The sequence below is a fragment of the Colossoma macropomum genome, unplaced genomic scaffold (genome assembly GCF_904425465.1).
Source record: "Colossoma macropomum unplaced genomic scaffold, Colossoma_macropomum, whole genome shotgun sequence".
NCBI classification, from domain to species: Eukaryota; Metazoa; Chordata; class Actinopteri; order Characiformes; family Serrasalmidae; genus Colossoma; species Colossoma macropomum.
The window spans coordinates 21,578,350-21,593,940 of NW_023494803.1; the positions used below are offsets into that span (position 1 = coordinate 21,578,350).

At 39.3% G+C, this 15,591-nt stretch overlaps 1 protein-coding gene across 1 annotated transcript in view; it reads right to left on the reverse strand.

Moving 5' to 3' along the window:
• Window positions 1-667: 667 nt before the first annotated feature.
• Window positions 668-15,591, reverse strand: part of rnf144aa (ring finger protein 144aa) — a 42,467-nt gene continuing 27,543 nt past the window's right edge. The window contains exons 6-9 of the mRNA XM_036592758.1: window positions 13,514-13,724; window positions 12,225-12,372; window positions 9,120-9,209; window positions 668-3,857 (exon numbers count right to left, since the gene is read on the reverse strand). Of these exons, the coding sequence (XP_036448651.1) occupies window positions 3,726-3,857; window positions 9,120-9,209; window positions 12,225-12,372; window positions 13,514-13,724 (581 nt within the window). The 3' untranslated portion in view covers window positions 668-3,725. The remainder of the gene's footprint in view (window positions 3,858-9,119; window positions 9,210-12,224; window positions 12,373-13,513; window positions 13,725-15,591) is intronic.

Below are 15,591 nucleotides of genomic sequence, written 5' to 3' on the forward strand. Positions count from 1 at the left end.
AAAAGCTGCATTTCTTTTAGCTTATCAGTTTGTCATTATAACTATATCTTCCATCTCAGCTTCTTTTTAATTCCATAGCAAAAACGCTGAAAGGCTTTGTATACTGCAGGAGGCCCAGTATTGCTATAGCAGCAATTAAATGTGGAGCCTGTTGAATGTTTAAGCATACAGTGATTGATCTTGACATGATTATTAACTTGTGATCAGGGCAAAACAGAGTAAATAGAATATGAAAATCCATGACCTTTTAGGGCTGCAGTCACACAAACATCTGTCCTTGGCCCCAGCTGAACTTCACACCTAAGATCTTACTAAAGGTACAGTTTGAATGCTTTTGGGATGTTTAGGAAATGTGCTATGCAACTACGTTATTCTGAAAGACAATATTAGTGCAGACGAAAACACTTGCCATATGCCAGTAGGGCAAGTACTTTAGATACCTTATTTCCCAAATTCAGCTTTTTCTTCTGGATTTTGAAGAAATTTTGAATTTAATGACTGCAAATGCAATAATGCAAAAAATGAATACCACACTTAAGGAAGTATTGGATCATAGTCACTTATTTCAGGGCCTCAGAAAACAAAATGCCCTGAAATATCTGAATATGACCACATAGGTTGTACTATATAATCTCACTGTGTTTGTGGCACACAGACTACAGAGCAGTTTTGGGGGCAGATATACTTTTGTATTTATGCAGGACTTTACACACATGCAAATTTATTAGATTACAACTGTACAAGTGTGATTTGCTTCTTCCAATATACAGAAAATACAATTAAATATTTATTTTTTTTTTATCTATGAAGTATAAAAACCAAACAAATTACACATTAAAGGCCATCTAAAGAAGAAAGAAAGGCAAAACCAGTTTCAGGAGCAAAGGGTACAACACTGCCAAAGTCCCCAAAGTCCCCAAAGTTTCATGGCAATGGACATACATTCTGTCATTTTAAAGCAAGTATACAGGTCAGAAATGGTATTTGGAATAGCCAAAGCTGGGAAGTGACACACAGACATCGCCCTCACAAATAAACTACTGCAGTACACAAGGAAAAAAAGTCTATAGGCATGCATTAAAAAGATTAACCTTGAGTGTAAAACTATACAAATCGACTCTGTCTTAAACAGACAGATGTCAGATAGCTGAACAAATAAAAATGACCTACTCCCCCTGTATTTTTTGTGCAAGAGGTATAATTCTTGTACAAAGGGGAAAACAACTTCTGGCTTTTTGCTGGATACAATAGTGTCAAAGTTTCTCAGGTACTCTTGTCGTCCTGCAAATGAAAGAAAGATGAACAACTGACCATGTAGATGTGGTCAGTAGTCTATTTTCCTCAGTATATGCATGGATCAAAATAAGCCAAATGTGGACTTGCAAATTAGACAATTCCCTGAAGTGTTTAAGTAAAAGAAAAAACAATACATGAATGCATAATAAAACCAAGAACCATATACGTACTGTACACAAGACAAACCCTTTAAAAAACAGTTCATACAACAACATCAAGGGGCCAAAGTACTACAAACCTACATAAGTAAGTGTTTCTTCACTGTGTCAAAAAGCGATCCCCCATCAGCATCTTAGAAACCTGCTTGGCACGATTGTCATCCATAGATGAACTTCAAATTTGCATCTACATACAACAAAATATCAAAACAGTGACAAACTGCGTAATCCGTTAGGACCTGAGATTAAATGAAGGAGAAAGAAAAAAAAACAGAGCTACAAGTGAGGTACTGAAAACTTAAGGCAAAAACTGTCTTAATGCAGATAGCTACTGAAGAATGAAGTTAACCTGTCAACATCAAAAAGATTTTAACATAATGAACGAAGAAAGACTGTGTTGAGTTTCAAAGGGACATACAAAAGAAAAGCATTATAAAGGAGAGACAGATGCTCACCCAGTCATATCAAACCCCCAGTATGGCACATCTGCTGTACGTATGACAACAGCAAAGGTTGTAAAGGACTCCAGCGAGCTACATATTATCCAGCTACATCGACACAACCTTAGTTTCTTACGATGTGACAAATTCGCCACGGTTTTTCATTCTTTTCTTTTTTTTTTTTAGGTTTTAAATGATATGATGTCACAAGATAACATATGCACCATTTAAGTGCTGCAGGCAAGACTGAATAAGATTATGAGCTTCTAATTAAAAAAAAGCTCTGATAATTTAATGACTTTTCTTTTCAAACGTTACAGTCTGGCTGTTTTCATGTTCACTGGGTAGAAAGTTAAAGCCAAGGGCAATCTGGACAGTTTTGGATATAGTAGTAGTATTGACCGCAGTACCATTACACTTTGGGGGCACCGTCTTGCCTACAACACTTCTGAATGCACAAGAGGACAACACAAACCACATTTTCTGCAATCTTCAAGTTGTATAAACTTGCATAGATATAGTGCTAGACTTAAATGAGCACAAGCCAAACAGTCTTGAAATCAGCCAGAGTTTATAATCCCTGCCAGAATTACAGCGACTGCATGAGGGCGATCTCCTGTTTCGAGTCATAAAAGCTGACATGAGTGAAACAGACATGCAAGTTTCCAACTATCTGACATAGAATATACAGGATTATTGTACAGTACATTGTTGTGATATATGTAGGCATTGCCTCCAGATATGCTTACATTATGCTTAATTGAGACATTTAGATAGAGATAACTGTAAAAAACAGTAAACAATTGTGATGTTTGTTGGACTGCGCTTTTGTGGGGTTTTCCTAAAAAATGGGCAATGTTGGGGTGAACAACATTGTTTTGGTTTAAAATATTTTGTCTCTCTTTAATTTGGGGCTTTTTGTTAAGATTCTTAAATGAATGCAGTAAAGCTTCTATAAAGTCAAAAAAAAAAACGCTAATTCAACGAGACAGTTAATGCAAGCATCAATGGTGATTTAAATGAGAAACTGCTTGCTAGCAATTCAGATCTAAAATATGTGTCTGAATCCCAAGATTAACCAATAGCTAGGTGCAAATTAGAAAACAGATAAAGTCCACACTCGAACTGGTATGGATGGAGTAGATAAACTCAATGGCCAACACAGCCTGCCTGAAACACAATATTAGTCTGGGAGCTTTGTATCCTTGTACAAATAAAGTAGTAGTAACACACATTTTAAAGCAAGATAAGTTCAGTTGTTGCAATAAAAAAAAACACACTGTACATTTAAACAAAGTCCCTGCTTACACTGCAGACCTTAAAGTGACAAAAGAGCCCCTTGTGTGTGCAAGACAGAGTGAGAACCAGGGAAAGTGTTGAGTGACCCAAGTGCTACTATGCACACAGAGCTACATGAATTGCAGTATTTAATTGAAGAGCCCTCCAAAAGCATCACTGCTATGCTATGAACCACTTCCCACAGATCAAGACAAGCATCAAGCTAGACAACCGTCAGGGCCTCCAAGAGTCTATTCCCTCTCGCACTGCTGAGGGCGTGGTTCGCCACTCATCTCTCTGGCTCTCTATGTGACATCAAGCACATGTAAAGTTTCACTCAGCCTTTTTAAACAAGCCTGACCACAACCCACTCCCAGAACCAAGCCAGGCCATGGCATGAGATTGGTCGTGATGCAGCTTCAAATGTGCAGGCCCCATCAGCTCCAACCTGGAGGGTCAATCGGGGACAAAGAAAAAAAGGAGGGGAAAAAAGAAAAAAAAAAACGAACGGAGATGGCCAGAGTAGCCCCCACGGTGTCTCCGCGCAGGCGGTTTAGGTGGGCAAGGGGTCATCATCTCCTTTGCTGCACTTACACTTGCAGCACAGGACAAAAGGTGTAGCCAGCAGCAGGAATGGAGAGGCTACCAGCAAGAGTAGGCCAAAACCAGCAAAGATACCCACAACCTGGAAAGAGACACACAGACACACAAGTTAGAAGACAAGGAGGGAGGTCTTCTGACTAAACATAATACTTAATACAGAACATCATTCCAAAGCTTTAGAATACATAAGCCACTTCACCAAGCACACCTACCTTGTTTCTTCACTCTTTATCCATTTTATGAGGCCCACTTACCATATAGGTGCACTTTGTAGTTCTACAGACTGTAGCCCATCTGGTTTCTGTGCATAACCTGTTAGCACACTTCTACCCTGTTATTCAACAGCCAGAACAATTAAAGAGCAGGTATTATTTAGGTGGTGGATCATTCTCAGCACTGAAGTGACACTGGCATGGTGGTGGTGTGTTAGTGTGTGTAGCAAATGTGTGCACCCAGCAAATGTAAAGTCAGAGACTATAGCTCATCTGTTGCAGATCCTTCATCAGTGGTCACAGTATGTTGGTCACAGGACACTGCTGGCTGGATATTTTTGGTTAATGGACTATTTTCAGTCCAGAAGTGACACTGAATTGGTTAAAAACTCCAGAAACTCTGCTGTGTGTGATCCACTCGTACCAGTGCTACACCACAACTATGTTAGTGTCACTGCAGGGTTGTGCAAATAATACCTGCCCTGTGAGGGTCTAGACCATTGAAGAACAAGGTAAATGGGGGCTAACAATGTATGCGTAGAAACAGGTGGACTACAGTGTGTAATTGTAGAACTACAAAGTGCCCCTGCAAGGTAAGTGATGGACAAAGAGTGTAGATACAAGGTTTACTTAATGAAGTGGCCAGTTGATGTATGTGCTAATAACATGCTAAAAGTATACTGGCTATATTAAACCCAATCTAGTTCGGATCCTTTGTTTCTTGTTTTAAGCATAGAGTTGTAGACGTGATGTAAATGGGCATTTCCACACCTGCAGAAGTAAAGCATGTTTTCAGACATTAACAAAGAGATTAACAAGTGTTTAACAAGATTATGAGAACTTGAGCCAGCCAGGTTTTGTCTAAACTAAGGGTGTCAATCTCAAACTGGGGTCCTTTCAGGCCACAGCCTCGCAAAGACCAGTGTTCAACCCGTTTGAACTCAGCTTATTAATAAGGCCATCATGATGGAATTCAACATCTTAGATGAGGGAAAGTGACAATTTCTGCAGAGCTGTGACTCAGAAGGAATCCAGTTTGACATCCTTGATCTAAACACTGCCATGCTTAAATGTGAAAGTGGCTGTTACTCTTCAAGTGTACTTTTGGCCCCATACTGCAAATCGCATGCCACCAGAGACAAAAAAGATTTACATGGCTTGGGGCAAAAAAACAAAACAAAAAACAAAACAAAAAAACAAAACAAAACTGAATTAGGACATCCCTACAAACCATTTGGGCATTTACACAGAGAGGAAACATTTTAACTGAATACTTAGTCTCCCTTTATTTATTTATTTGTCACTGGATGCGACATTTGACACTGACATTTCAGTGGAAAACTGCATAATGGATATTGTGAGCATCTTGAATGGGAAAACTGTACTACTGTTTTATCAGCTTGACACTTGCGTCTTGAAATTTATGTACAAAATTTTGGCCCAAGTCTCAGTACGGCCACTCTCCCTGACACAAAATGCTGGTTTGACCGTATTGTTTATGTCTTACAGAAAATGACATCAGTCATCACAATCTGCAGTCAAATAAACATGCATGCAAGATTGAACTGAATCTTTTAATTTGCCAAAGTCAGACTGGCAAGAGTGTTATATAATGTTTGAGCACATGGGGGCATCAAATGTTAAATCTTCACTATGTTTAGAAAACCGCTTAGAAAGAATGTGACAATATGCTGTTACAAAAGTCCTGCAAAGGACGCTAAATGTTCCCATTTGATTGGGTGACCCTGGGACACTGGCTTGTGCCTGGCTTGAGTCATTCTGTAATGACCACAGTATGATCTGGCTCGAAAAACCAGGCCACAGTACAATCGGTCTCTTCTTTCACATGGAACCCTGCCACCACTATGAGAGTAGGGTTCATAAACACAGCATGGGAACAGATACAACTTTGGACTCCTTGTCCCTACTTGTATATACAAACTCTCTCCTTGTCTCCATCTCTCTCCCTTTGGGCTGGGTAATTTATCATCTACTGTACTGGACAAAAGTCAGAGACCACACTTTTATTTGTTTACTTTATAATTAAATAATGCAAATAAACATAAAAACAGAAAAAAGTAACAGAAATCTATTTCTTTTTTTTCAGTTGATAAGTTGTGAGGTAGTTGGAAGAACAAAGTTCAAGTAATCACAAACACATTCGATGATGTTGAGATCTGGGCTCTGGGGTTGCGCAGTCCATTGTTCTGGGAACATTAACAGCTTCTTTGTTTGATAAGGACGTCTTTTTCACTGCATGGTACGGCTCGACTCGACTCTACTTGCTTTTGGTACCAGCTATTTCATTTTTCCACTGCAGATATAGTAACCCCTCAATGTAGATGGCTGCATGAAACTGCCAAGATGTGAAGGAGACAAACTTTTGTTCAGGCTAATGGCAGCAAGATGAAATACTGCTGGAAAAAAACAGGACAGTTTGGACAATACTACAGTTCAGACGACGAGACAATTCTGGTTGCTCAAAAGTGATGCATCCTTTGGTGTCGGCTCAGCTCACTTGGAGGTACCAACAACAGTACCAGGTACCAGATTTGCCTAGTTGAAAACCAAGAAAAGCGAGTCGAGTTGAGCCGAGCCAGTACCGTGCAGTGAAAAGGCAGCTTTAATCTTCTCAGTAGTGCGCTTGGGGTTGTTATCTTAAGATGAATTGTCTATAGAATGAATCTGTTATCTATAGAATGAATTTCTTCCAATCAAATGTTTCCCAGAAGGTAAACAGATAATTTATTAAAATTTGTTTGTGCTAATGAGCATTTGTGATGCCTTCAATCAAAAACAAAATCAACTCCATATGTCATACATTTCCAGTCTTGCACTGACCCTCCACAATGCTTGACTGATAGTTGTAGACACAGTTTGAAGACTCTTTGATTGCTTTGGATGTGTGCAGACTCATCAGTCCAAAATACTTTACTCCATATCTCAGGTGTCCAGTTTTGGTGTTGTATTGCAGATTTTCTTCCTTTTTTGTCTATTTCCTTAACAGTAACAGCTTTTTGATGGCTGCACATCCTTTCAGATCCATAGAGCTGAGTTGTCTTCTCACAGTGGAGGGATGGTTAGAAAAAACTTTATTTTTCAGGTCTGAAGCGAGAGATTAGCTTGATTTTCTGCTCTCTCTCAAAGATGAAAGCTTTAATCACTGTTTATCTGATGATGACAGATCTGGTGGTCTACCAGGTCTAGTACGGATGTTAGGAATCACATTTTCTATATAAATTTTAAGCATTTTTCGAACTCCAGTTTTAGAAACTCCTGTTTTTTTTTCCACTATCCCCATCCTTATGCAAGTGGATTATCTTATATCTAATCTCCTCAGAAATATCTCATTTAGCCATTTTAGACACACAAGAGAGAGAAATGTGCAAGGCAGCTAAGGCGTGTTTGGATAGTTGCTTGTGTGAATGTTATTGTCTCTTTGACGGGAAACAATGTCAGTGACTCCTTTGGGGACACCTTTTATCAGGAGAACACAGCTGCAACTCATTAGTTCTAAGACTGGAAAGATGGAAGGGTTAAAGAGGTAGGAGGGTAGACAAAAGTGTGAAAAAAATAAGTACTGATGGATTTGATAATACTTGAGTGTTGAAGGCTTCTGTGTAATTTTTAGATAAATATATATTTCCTGCTTTTTTTCCCTGAGACGGAGAAATGAAAACTGGGTGTTTTGACTGGAAGTTGACTGGAATAAATGAAAGGATGGCCTCTGACTTTTGCAAAGTACTGTATACTGTTTTAGTTTTAGTGGTATTGAAAGATAATGAGCATTATAGCCTACCCTGGTCGATAACCCTAAACTAAACTGAGGAACTTGGTTAAATACAGTGTAGCCAATGTCATTTGATGGGTGCCTCAAGCCAAGTAAGGTTTATGATGATGCTCCTTTAATTATGATCTGATATCATAAAACATTTGGAAATTACTGATATAGCATGCACACTACTTTCCCTATATCCCAGATGGCTCAAAACTCCCATCTTGGATCAAAGCATACACGGCGTAGTGTAATGGATGAAAAAAGCACCAGCATAACCCCCTCTGTGCTGGGACCTCTCGCAGCACTGCATGGCTTATCCCAGTGTGGCCCTGCTTTATTAATTCATGAGGAGGCGTGGTGGTGCTGCTGTAAAGAGGATGCATGGTGGTAGAGCCATACTCCAGCACTGCCGGACTGACTCAGCCCTCCCCACTGAGCAACAGATGGCTCTAAGCAAACTGACTACAACCCCTCCCTTTAGGATCAGACTCGAGATGAACGAGATGAGGGTTTCTGGCAGTATTCATACTTGTATGAAGTTCAAGTTCTTTGTACCACTTAGCAGTGCCTCTATTGAACACGGGACATTCCGTCCTGTTACTGGGGTGTCCGCAGTCTCTAGCAAACTGTAGCTACCCAGTGAATTTGAGAAGGGTATTTCAGCCTGTGCAATGAGGCGGTATCAAAATTTCCAACTCCTGAGTCATCCTGAGGTTAACTGAGGTGAATTTGGACAAAATGCTGGCTTTAATGGATAATAAATCAGATTAGAGATGTAATATGGTTCACTGGGAAATACACGCCAAATATTTTTCATGAGGAAAATGTCAAAATGGACTATTATATTATTATACTGATGTACTTATATAGATCTATCTAATCTATAATCTTGTTTTATAATATTCAAGTAATGTATAATCTATTTGTATCTAAGGTATCATGAAGCATTTTTTTGCCATGTGCAAACAAGACAGCAGTGTTTTCTACTCAAGCCCTCTTCACTTCTATAAAGGATCTTTGAATCCTTTAGTTCTTTGCGCTCAACAGAACAAGAACACAGACATTTAAGTACAATTTATGCCATCTGTAACAACAAGCTACTTGGCATGTGTCAGATTGGGGAAGACTATATGAACAAAATGAACAGCTTTAGCAACAAGCAGGACAGGACAACAGCTCCTGCATGCCCTGTGGTTATGGCTGACTTCAAACCTATGGTTCACAAACAGTGAATGAAAGGTTTTCACCTTAGTCACACGCGAGCACACGTGCCTGTCTGCAGTCAGACTGCTACACTGGACAAAGAAAAGGAGCAAGGAAATATTGTGTGGGGCCAGTGGAGGGGGGTGCTCACCTGCGTTCTGTGCCAGATCACGGAGGCTCTGGAGTGGCCCAGCTTGTTGCGGCAAGGTCCTTTGTCATAATGGATAAGAAGGAAGTCGTCCTGTCAAACACAGAATGATAGGAGAGGGTGCTCATTATCTTGGGAGGAGGGTTGTGAGGGACAGTTGCTCAAAAGGGTGCAGCTGCAGCAGAGTGCCTTACTGACAGGCACATGGGCACGCGGTAGCCTCTATAGCAGTACTACAACCATCAGAACAGTGTAAAAGAGGACACCAAGAGATCTAAGCATAGCATAACTACTGGGCTGTATTTAGTTACTGAAGCACACCAGGAAGATTACATGTGAAAGGATACAAACATGCTGTGTGTACTCAGATCATTTAGAATTATTCTAGTTTCTTAAAATCAACAAGGACACCATAACAGATGTAAAGCACCACTCTTACACAGCATCCCTGGTGCTCTGCCAGAGTACATCTCCACAACCTCACTTCAAGGACAAAGATTTGGGTTGAATATGGGAAGTGTGCAGAACTGGAAGTGGTTGCTGGCTATTTTGTGCATTAAATTACTCACCACCTCCTATTTCTGAAAGCAAAACCATGTGTTTAGCCTCTTTTGCAAATGACAGAAGTTTTAAGAGAAAGACAGGCTGGCAGCTTTTTAGCTAAGTCAAAGTCCAGCTATTACAACCACTGCTTAGCTGTTTTTATCTGGATCATGTTTTAAAGGGCCCATATCATGGAAAACTGAATGTATCAGTTTTTAAATTTAATGAAAGTTTGATGTAGTATACAAACATTGCTTAAGTTCCAAAACATACCGCCCACTTCACAGTCTATATGGTCCATATATGGAAACTAAGCTGCAAAAACAGACCGTCCTGAATTCACTGTTTTTGGGATGTCATGAAAGCCAGCATATTGACATATATGTGCCTATTCAGCTTACAGCAGTTTAGCTCTGCACATTCATGCTGAAGTTATCAGGAGTGTTTCAGCCTAGACTGCTTTTTGAAAATGACACAACTTACAGCAGCCAGTCAGAACAGAGCATTTACATAACATTCTTAAAGGCACAGTAACAAATACAGCCTGTTTATTCTAAGGAATGAAGAAAGGTTGGAAAAATGGCCACGTAAAAATAAATTCAGACTGTTTTTAATCCATAAATCCAACCGTAAGTGGAAAATGTTAACTAAGGAAATTGTAGGCTAAGAACACTTTAAAGTAACCCATTGACAGATTTTTTTATATATTTTAAATGTATTTCAAATACATTGCAGTCCATGCCAACATTCATTTCAAAAACCTTATTGCCATATTAACCAAATATTTTTTAAAAGACATTTTTAAAAAAATGTATGGGGAAATATTGCACACAGAAATGTACCATACAAAAATAAATGTATGTAAATATATTTATCAAATACATTTGAAAACAGCCAACATACTTGTCTAATGCACTTTACTGTTGTAGGTATTCATACACTGTGAAAATGAAGTTTGATGATTTGATATCTTGTTTATTTGAAACACATTTTGTGTGAGCACTGTCTTGCCACATAGGCACAATGGTAAATGCAGTACCATTTAATCAATTTATGTATATTTAGTTATATCTGTAACCCTTGTTAAAACTACATAAAATTGAAAAAAAAAATAATAATAATAACAAATACAAATCAATGCATTTAAAAATATGTAACAAATGCATTTTTGGCCATTTTCATACATTGCAAAATATGTTTGATAGATACATCTGGATTATTTCCTGCAAGCCTGAAAAGGAAGCTGAAATTTTAACAGTTAAAATTTTGTTTGTGCATGTTAAAGGTGATACAGCAAGTCCAAATTACACCTCTTTGGTTCTAACAGCATGAGCTCATATCTGGAACGAAACCATACTGGTAAGGCAAAGTAACAGTGCTAGAGAGCATCTAATGCTGTGTTCACACTGCAGACAACTCCAGTTTGTTTTTCAAATCTAATCTTAAGGACCAACTGTCTGCTTCATCATTTGCAAGTGATCGTTTTTGATCTGCATGTTTAGGCGGGGTATTCTTTGTCTGTTATTTCTACAGTTGTATGTGAAAGTCTGGGCACCCCTGATCAAATTACATGTACAATATGTACAATGATGCAAGATTATCATTTATTTCATTTAGTTGCTAAAGTTTGGCCACCCTTTCAGCCTTTAGATTTTATAAGGTCTCAGAGCACATTTGACTCATCAGGCCTTAATCCAAGACAGATGTTAACAACTCCAGAGGCTAACAAATTATGTGACCCTTCTCACCTCTCAAGGTGTTATGCTTAAACTCAACAGCTTTCATGTAAGTGGCAGACTGAGGATCTGAAATGAAAGATAACTGACTTCTACAAAGCAAGAGAAGACTATAAAAGCTATCTAAACACTTCCTGCTTGTAATTTTCAGTGTCCAAAATGTCATAAAGAAATGCAAGTTAAGGAAAACTGCTGAAGTCAAGACAAGTTCTGGAAGACCAAGAAAGCTCTCGGAAAAACCTGCTCATGGACTGTTCAGGTATGCAAAGCAAAATGCTCATCAGTGCCAAAGACTTACAGCAGGGGTGCTCAATCTTATCCACAACGTGCTGGTGAGGCTGCAGGTTTTCATTCCAAACAAGCTGGAGCATACCTGATTCTACTTGTTAAATCAGTTGGTCCGAATCTTCAAACAACTGATCATGTGAGCTCCTGCGTTGCTGGAATGAAAACCTGCAGCCACACTGGCACTTTGTGAATAAGATAGGACACCAAAGCTGAATAGTGATGCACAGGCCCACTGTGTAGTGTTGTTGCAGAAATGTTACCTGCTTGGACGGGTTATCAGAAGGTAACCTTAACTGTGATCTCATCGCAAAAGTCAACATCTGAAGTATGCAACACAAAACTTAGACAAGGCAGAGGCATTTGGATATCAAGTTCTGTGATCTGATAAAGCAAAAATTTAACTCTGGCTACGAATATGAAATGTATGTTTGGAGAAAAAGGAATAGATAAGACAATTCCAACAAATGTGACTAGGTTAAAAACAAGCACAATTTTTCATGTAGTTACAGGAGAAAGACAAGTTATTCATATGAGCACTTACATCCAGAGACTCCAGGCAGTACCAGCAGAAGGCATGCTTGCAGTTCTTACACATCATCTGGGCACAGCCTTCATCTCTCTCAATGTAAACTTTACATTTGGGACACCGTTTGATAGGAGCATCATCCTCTTCACTCTTAAAGAAAGAACTGAGGACAGAGAGAGAAAAATGTAAGAAAATACATTGTTTTTCTACATTTCAAGCACAGCCTTGACCCCAGCTGTGCTACCAAGCTATTATTTCAATGTGTTTAGGCAAAAAGTACTACTAGTAACTAGCAAACATGGTGCTGTTTGTCATGATTTAGGTCTGTGAAGGACTGCAAAGTCCCACCTTACCTGTGATCTGACTGGTCAGCCCAGAAAAAAAAACCCTCACGATTTAAAGTACTTGTCTGCTTCAAGTTTACCTTTTTTCTCAAGGCGCATGGAGCAATCCACACTAAACAGCTGCCCAGTGTACATAAAAGACCAGAAGCCCAGTGCATCTCTCCCATTAAAAACAACAGAAAAAAAAGATGCCTCAGCCAAAACCGGATCCAGTGTAAACCCCTCAGGGATACAGCTCACAGATACCGGTGCATTTCTAGGCCTACGCTTGAACTACTGATCTAAACACAGTGAAAAACACGACACTGATTCTGTCACATTCAGAGTCAGTTAAAGGCTCTTCACATGTTTTCTAGAACTATTTTCAAAGTTCAGGTAGAAAACTGCAGATAGTAGACTATACCATTGCCCCAAAACACATTCATCCAGACACAGCTAAAGACTGAATGCGTGCAGAGAAAGCTTGGAGTTATACAGACAATCCTATAATTCAGCTGGCTTGGTCAGCTGTCGGGCAGCAGCCTGAGGCTTCTGAAGTAAAGAGCTCAGGGCTTGACTACTACTTGCCCTTGGTTAAGACAGATGGAGACATGTCTACTTTCAAATTTAATGACAATACTTCACCAAACACTGTCATCCTGAGACTCCCAAGAGGAGGAGGCAAAGCAAACATCACAACTCTAAACAAGGAAAAGAAAACAACTAGTTGCTGATATACAGTGCCAATCTGTTTGGACTCACAAAACATGTTTTTCTTCATACAGCTTGTATACAGTTTCAGAAATCACATAAGTAAGTCTATTTGAAATTTCTTAACAGCTCACAGTTTGAGGCAAGTGACAATACTAACTGCTGAGTTAAAAGCTTTGAATACTTGTTTGCTAACTTCTGACATCAAACTACATTTGGGGTAAGGGCAAAACTGTACATTTTAACCATGAAGAGAAGCAAGGAGGATACCTGGTCTCCCCTGGCAGGAAGGCGGTAATTGGGGGATTTTCCTGGCAGTCTTGGCCTGGGTGCCAGCTGGCCTTGCAGGCTGAACAAAACTCCAGGGTGCAGTTGCCGCAGCGTACCAGCTGCGGCCGGGTGGGGTCCGCCTCCTTCAACTGGCACACAGCCTGGCACGATGACGATGGGCACCATGTCCGGCAAGGGTCCAGCAGTACCTCTGCGTTGGGACAGAAGGAGGAGACAGTGTGGTCAAAGGTCTGCTTGCATGTGTATGTGTACACATATTGCCAAGCTACATATATTGAACCAGGCAAAACGTTTGGACATTCCTGACTGAATGTATACTTTTCATAATCTTTTCCTGATCTAAGACGGGGTGCGCAGCTCCAGTCATGGAGGGCCGCACAGTTTGGTGATTTACCTGCTCAAACACACCAAATTACAATCATCTGTTAATTGCCAGAGTTAGTGGGCACGGCTGAGTTGGAAATCTCCAAGCTATGCTAGGCACTAACCCTCCAGGACCGGAGTTGTGTGCCCCGATCTAAGAGTTTATGGTTAATTAATTCAAAAGAGTGAAGCTGATATTTATGTATGTTTTGCATTTCATTTTTTTTCAAATAAATGTAGAGCATGGCCTCAGTAATTAGAATATAAGTATTCATTTGTTTCCTTATTTAGTATTCAGAAGCTTTGTTGTTTGTTACCCCTTTTGACCCCACCTTAATTCTGGAACACTCTTGTTGATCCCTGACAATTCTGAGTTAGAGGCTTATCACTACCATGATATGACATGATACTAGGCTACAAAAAGGTTTCACCATACCCAGGCATTCTTAGCTAAAGGCTTAACTCAGCCACACTTCCTCCTATGATCCCACAATGTGTCCCACTGTCTTTTGAAAGACCGGAGGAATATAAGTTAATGAATATTAATGATATTAAAATGTCAAATGACCGTTACACAAAAAGATGAGCCGAATACACTTATATAGGTAGCAGGCTAGTTAAATAGTTAAAAGAGTAAAAAAGATATGAATGGCGGGTAAATCTATACAAATTTAGTATAAAACATTGAAATAACTCAGCAAGAACTTAATTCTGATCAAGATTTGTGCTCATCTATTAAAGTGGAACTGAAGGTGAACCACTAAGTTAGCAGTAGACTATGAACTTGGCTATCCATTCAGTAAACCAGCGAAACTGACTATGAAAACACATCACTAAACAAAGATTTTTAAAGATTTATGTCTTGAACTTCTGCAACATTGCTGCTGTCTAGGTAAGCAAAAAAAGTGTATGTAGCTATTTGCTACAAACTCACAACTGAAATATTTTGACTACAAGCGAACTAAATTAAAAAGTAAAAAAAAAGATCAAAAAATGAACAAACGTTTAAATTTCTGGTCACTTATGAAATATAAATATCAATATTTGTATGAGTACTTAGAATGAGTATTAAAGCATTCCTTCAGAAACACCAGTGAGTATTCAAAGCCTATAAACTGCGGTTCAGGCCAGCCTTAAAAAAAACTGTTAACAAGGGCTCAGCACATGTGGAGCTTCTTCAAGCCTGGTGAACAATCTTCCGAGGTGGCTGCTAGAGAGAATGCCAAAAGTGTGAAAAGCTACATTAAGGAAATAAAAAGGCGGGGGGGGGTGTAATTACAGAATCGAAAATGTAAAAATGTCCACTGTTATTATAAAATGTGGAAAAAAGAAAGAAAGCAAACCTCTTCATGAGTAAGTGTGTCCAAACATCTGACTGCTACTGTATGGGCTGGCAGGTCACCATGCTTACACACTGAGGGAGCACAGAATGAGCCTAAAGAGCAAATGTCTGCCCTTAAAGAACAAGTTGCCCTTAGCATAAATACTTATTTTAGCTCTGATGTAATTATTAGCCAATGAACATCTGCGCACCCAGATGATCATTCGGACTTAACAAACGCAGCCAGGATTCTGACTACTGATACTCGACAATAAGCAGCTGAGTTAGGCCTAAACTGCCAAAATGCACAGCAGTCATATTATTTTACCAGCCAGGCTAAAAAATGTTAACATTTTATCATGCTGGCTAAAAG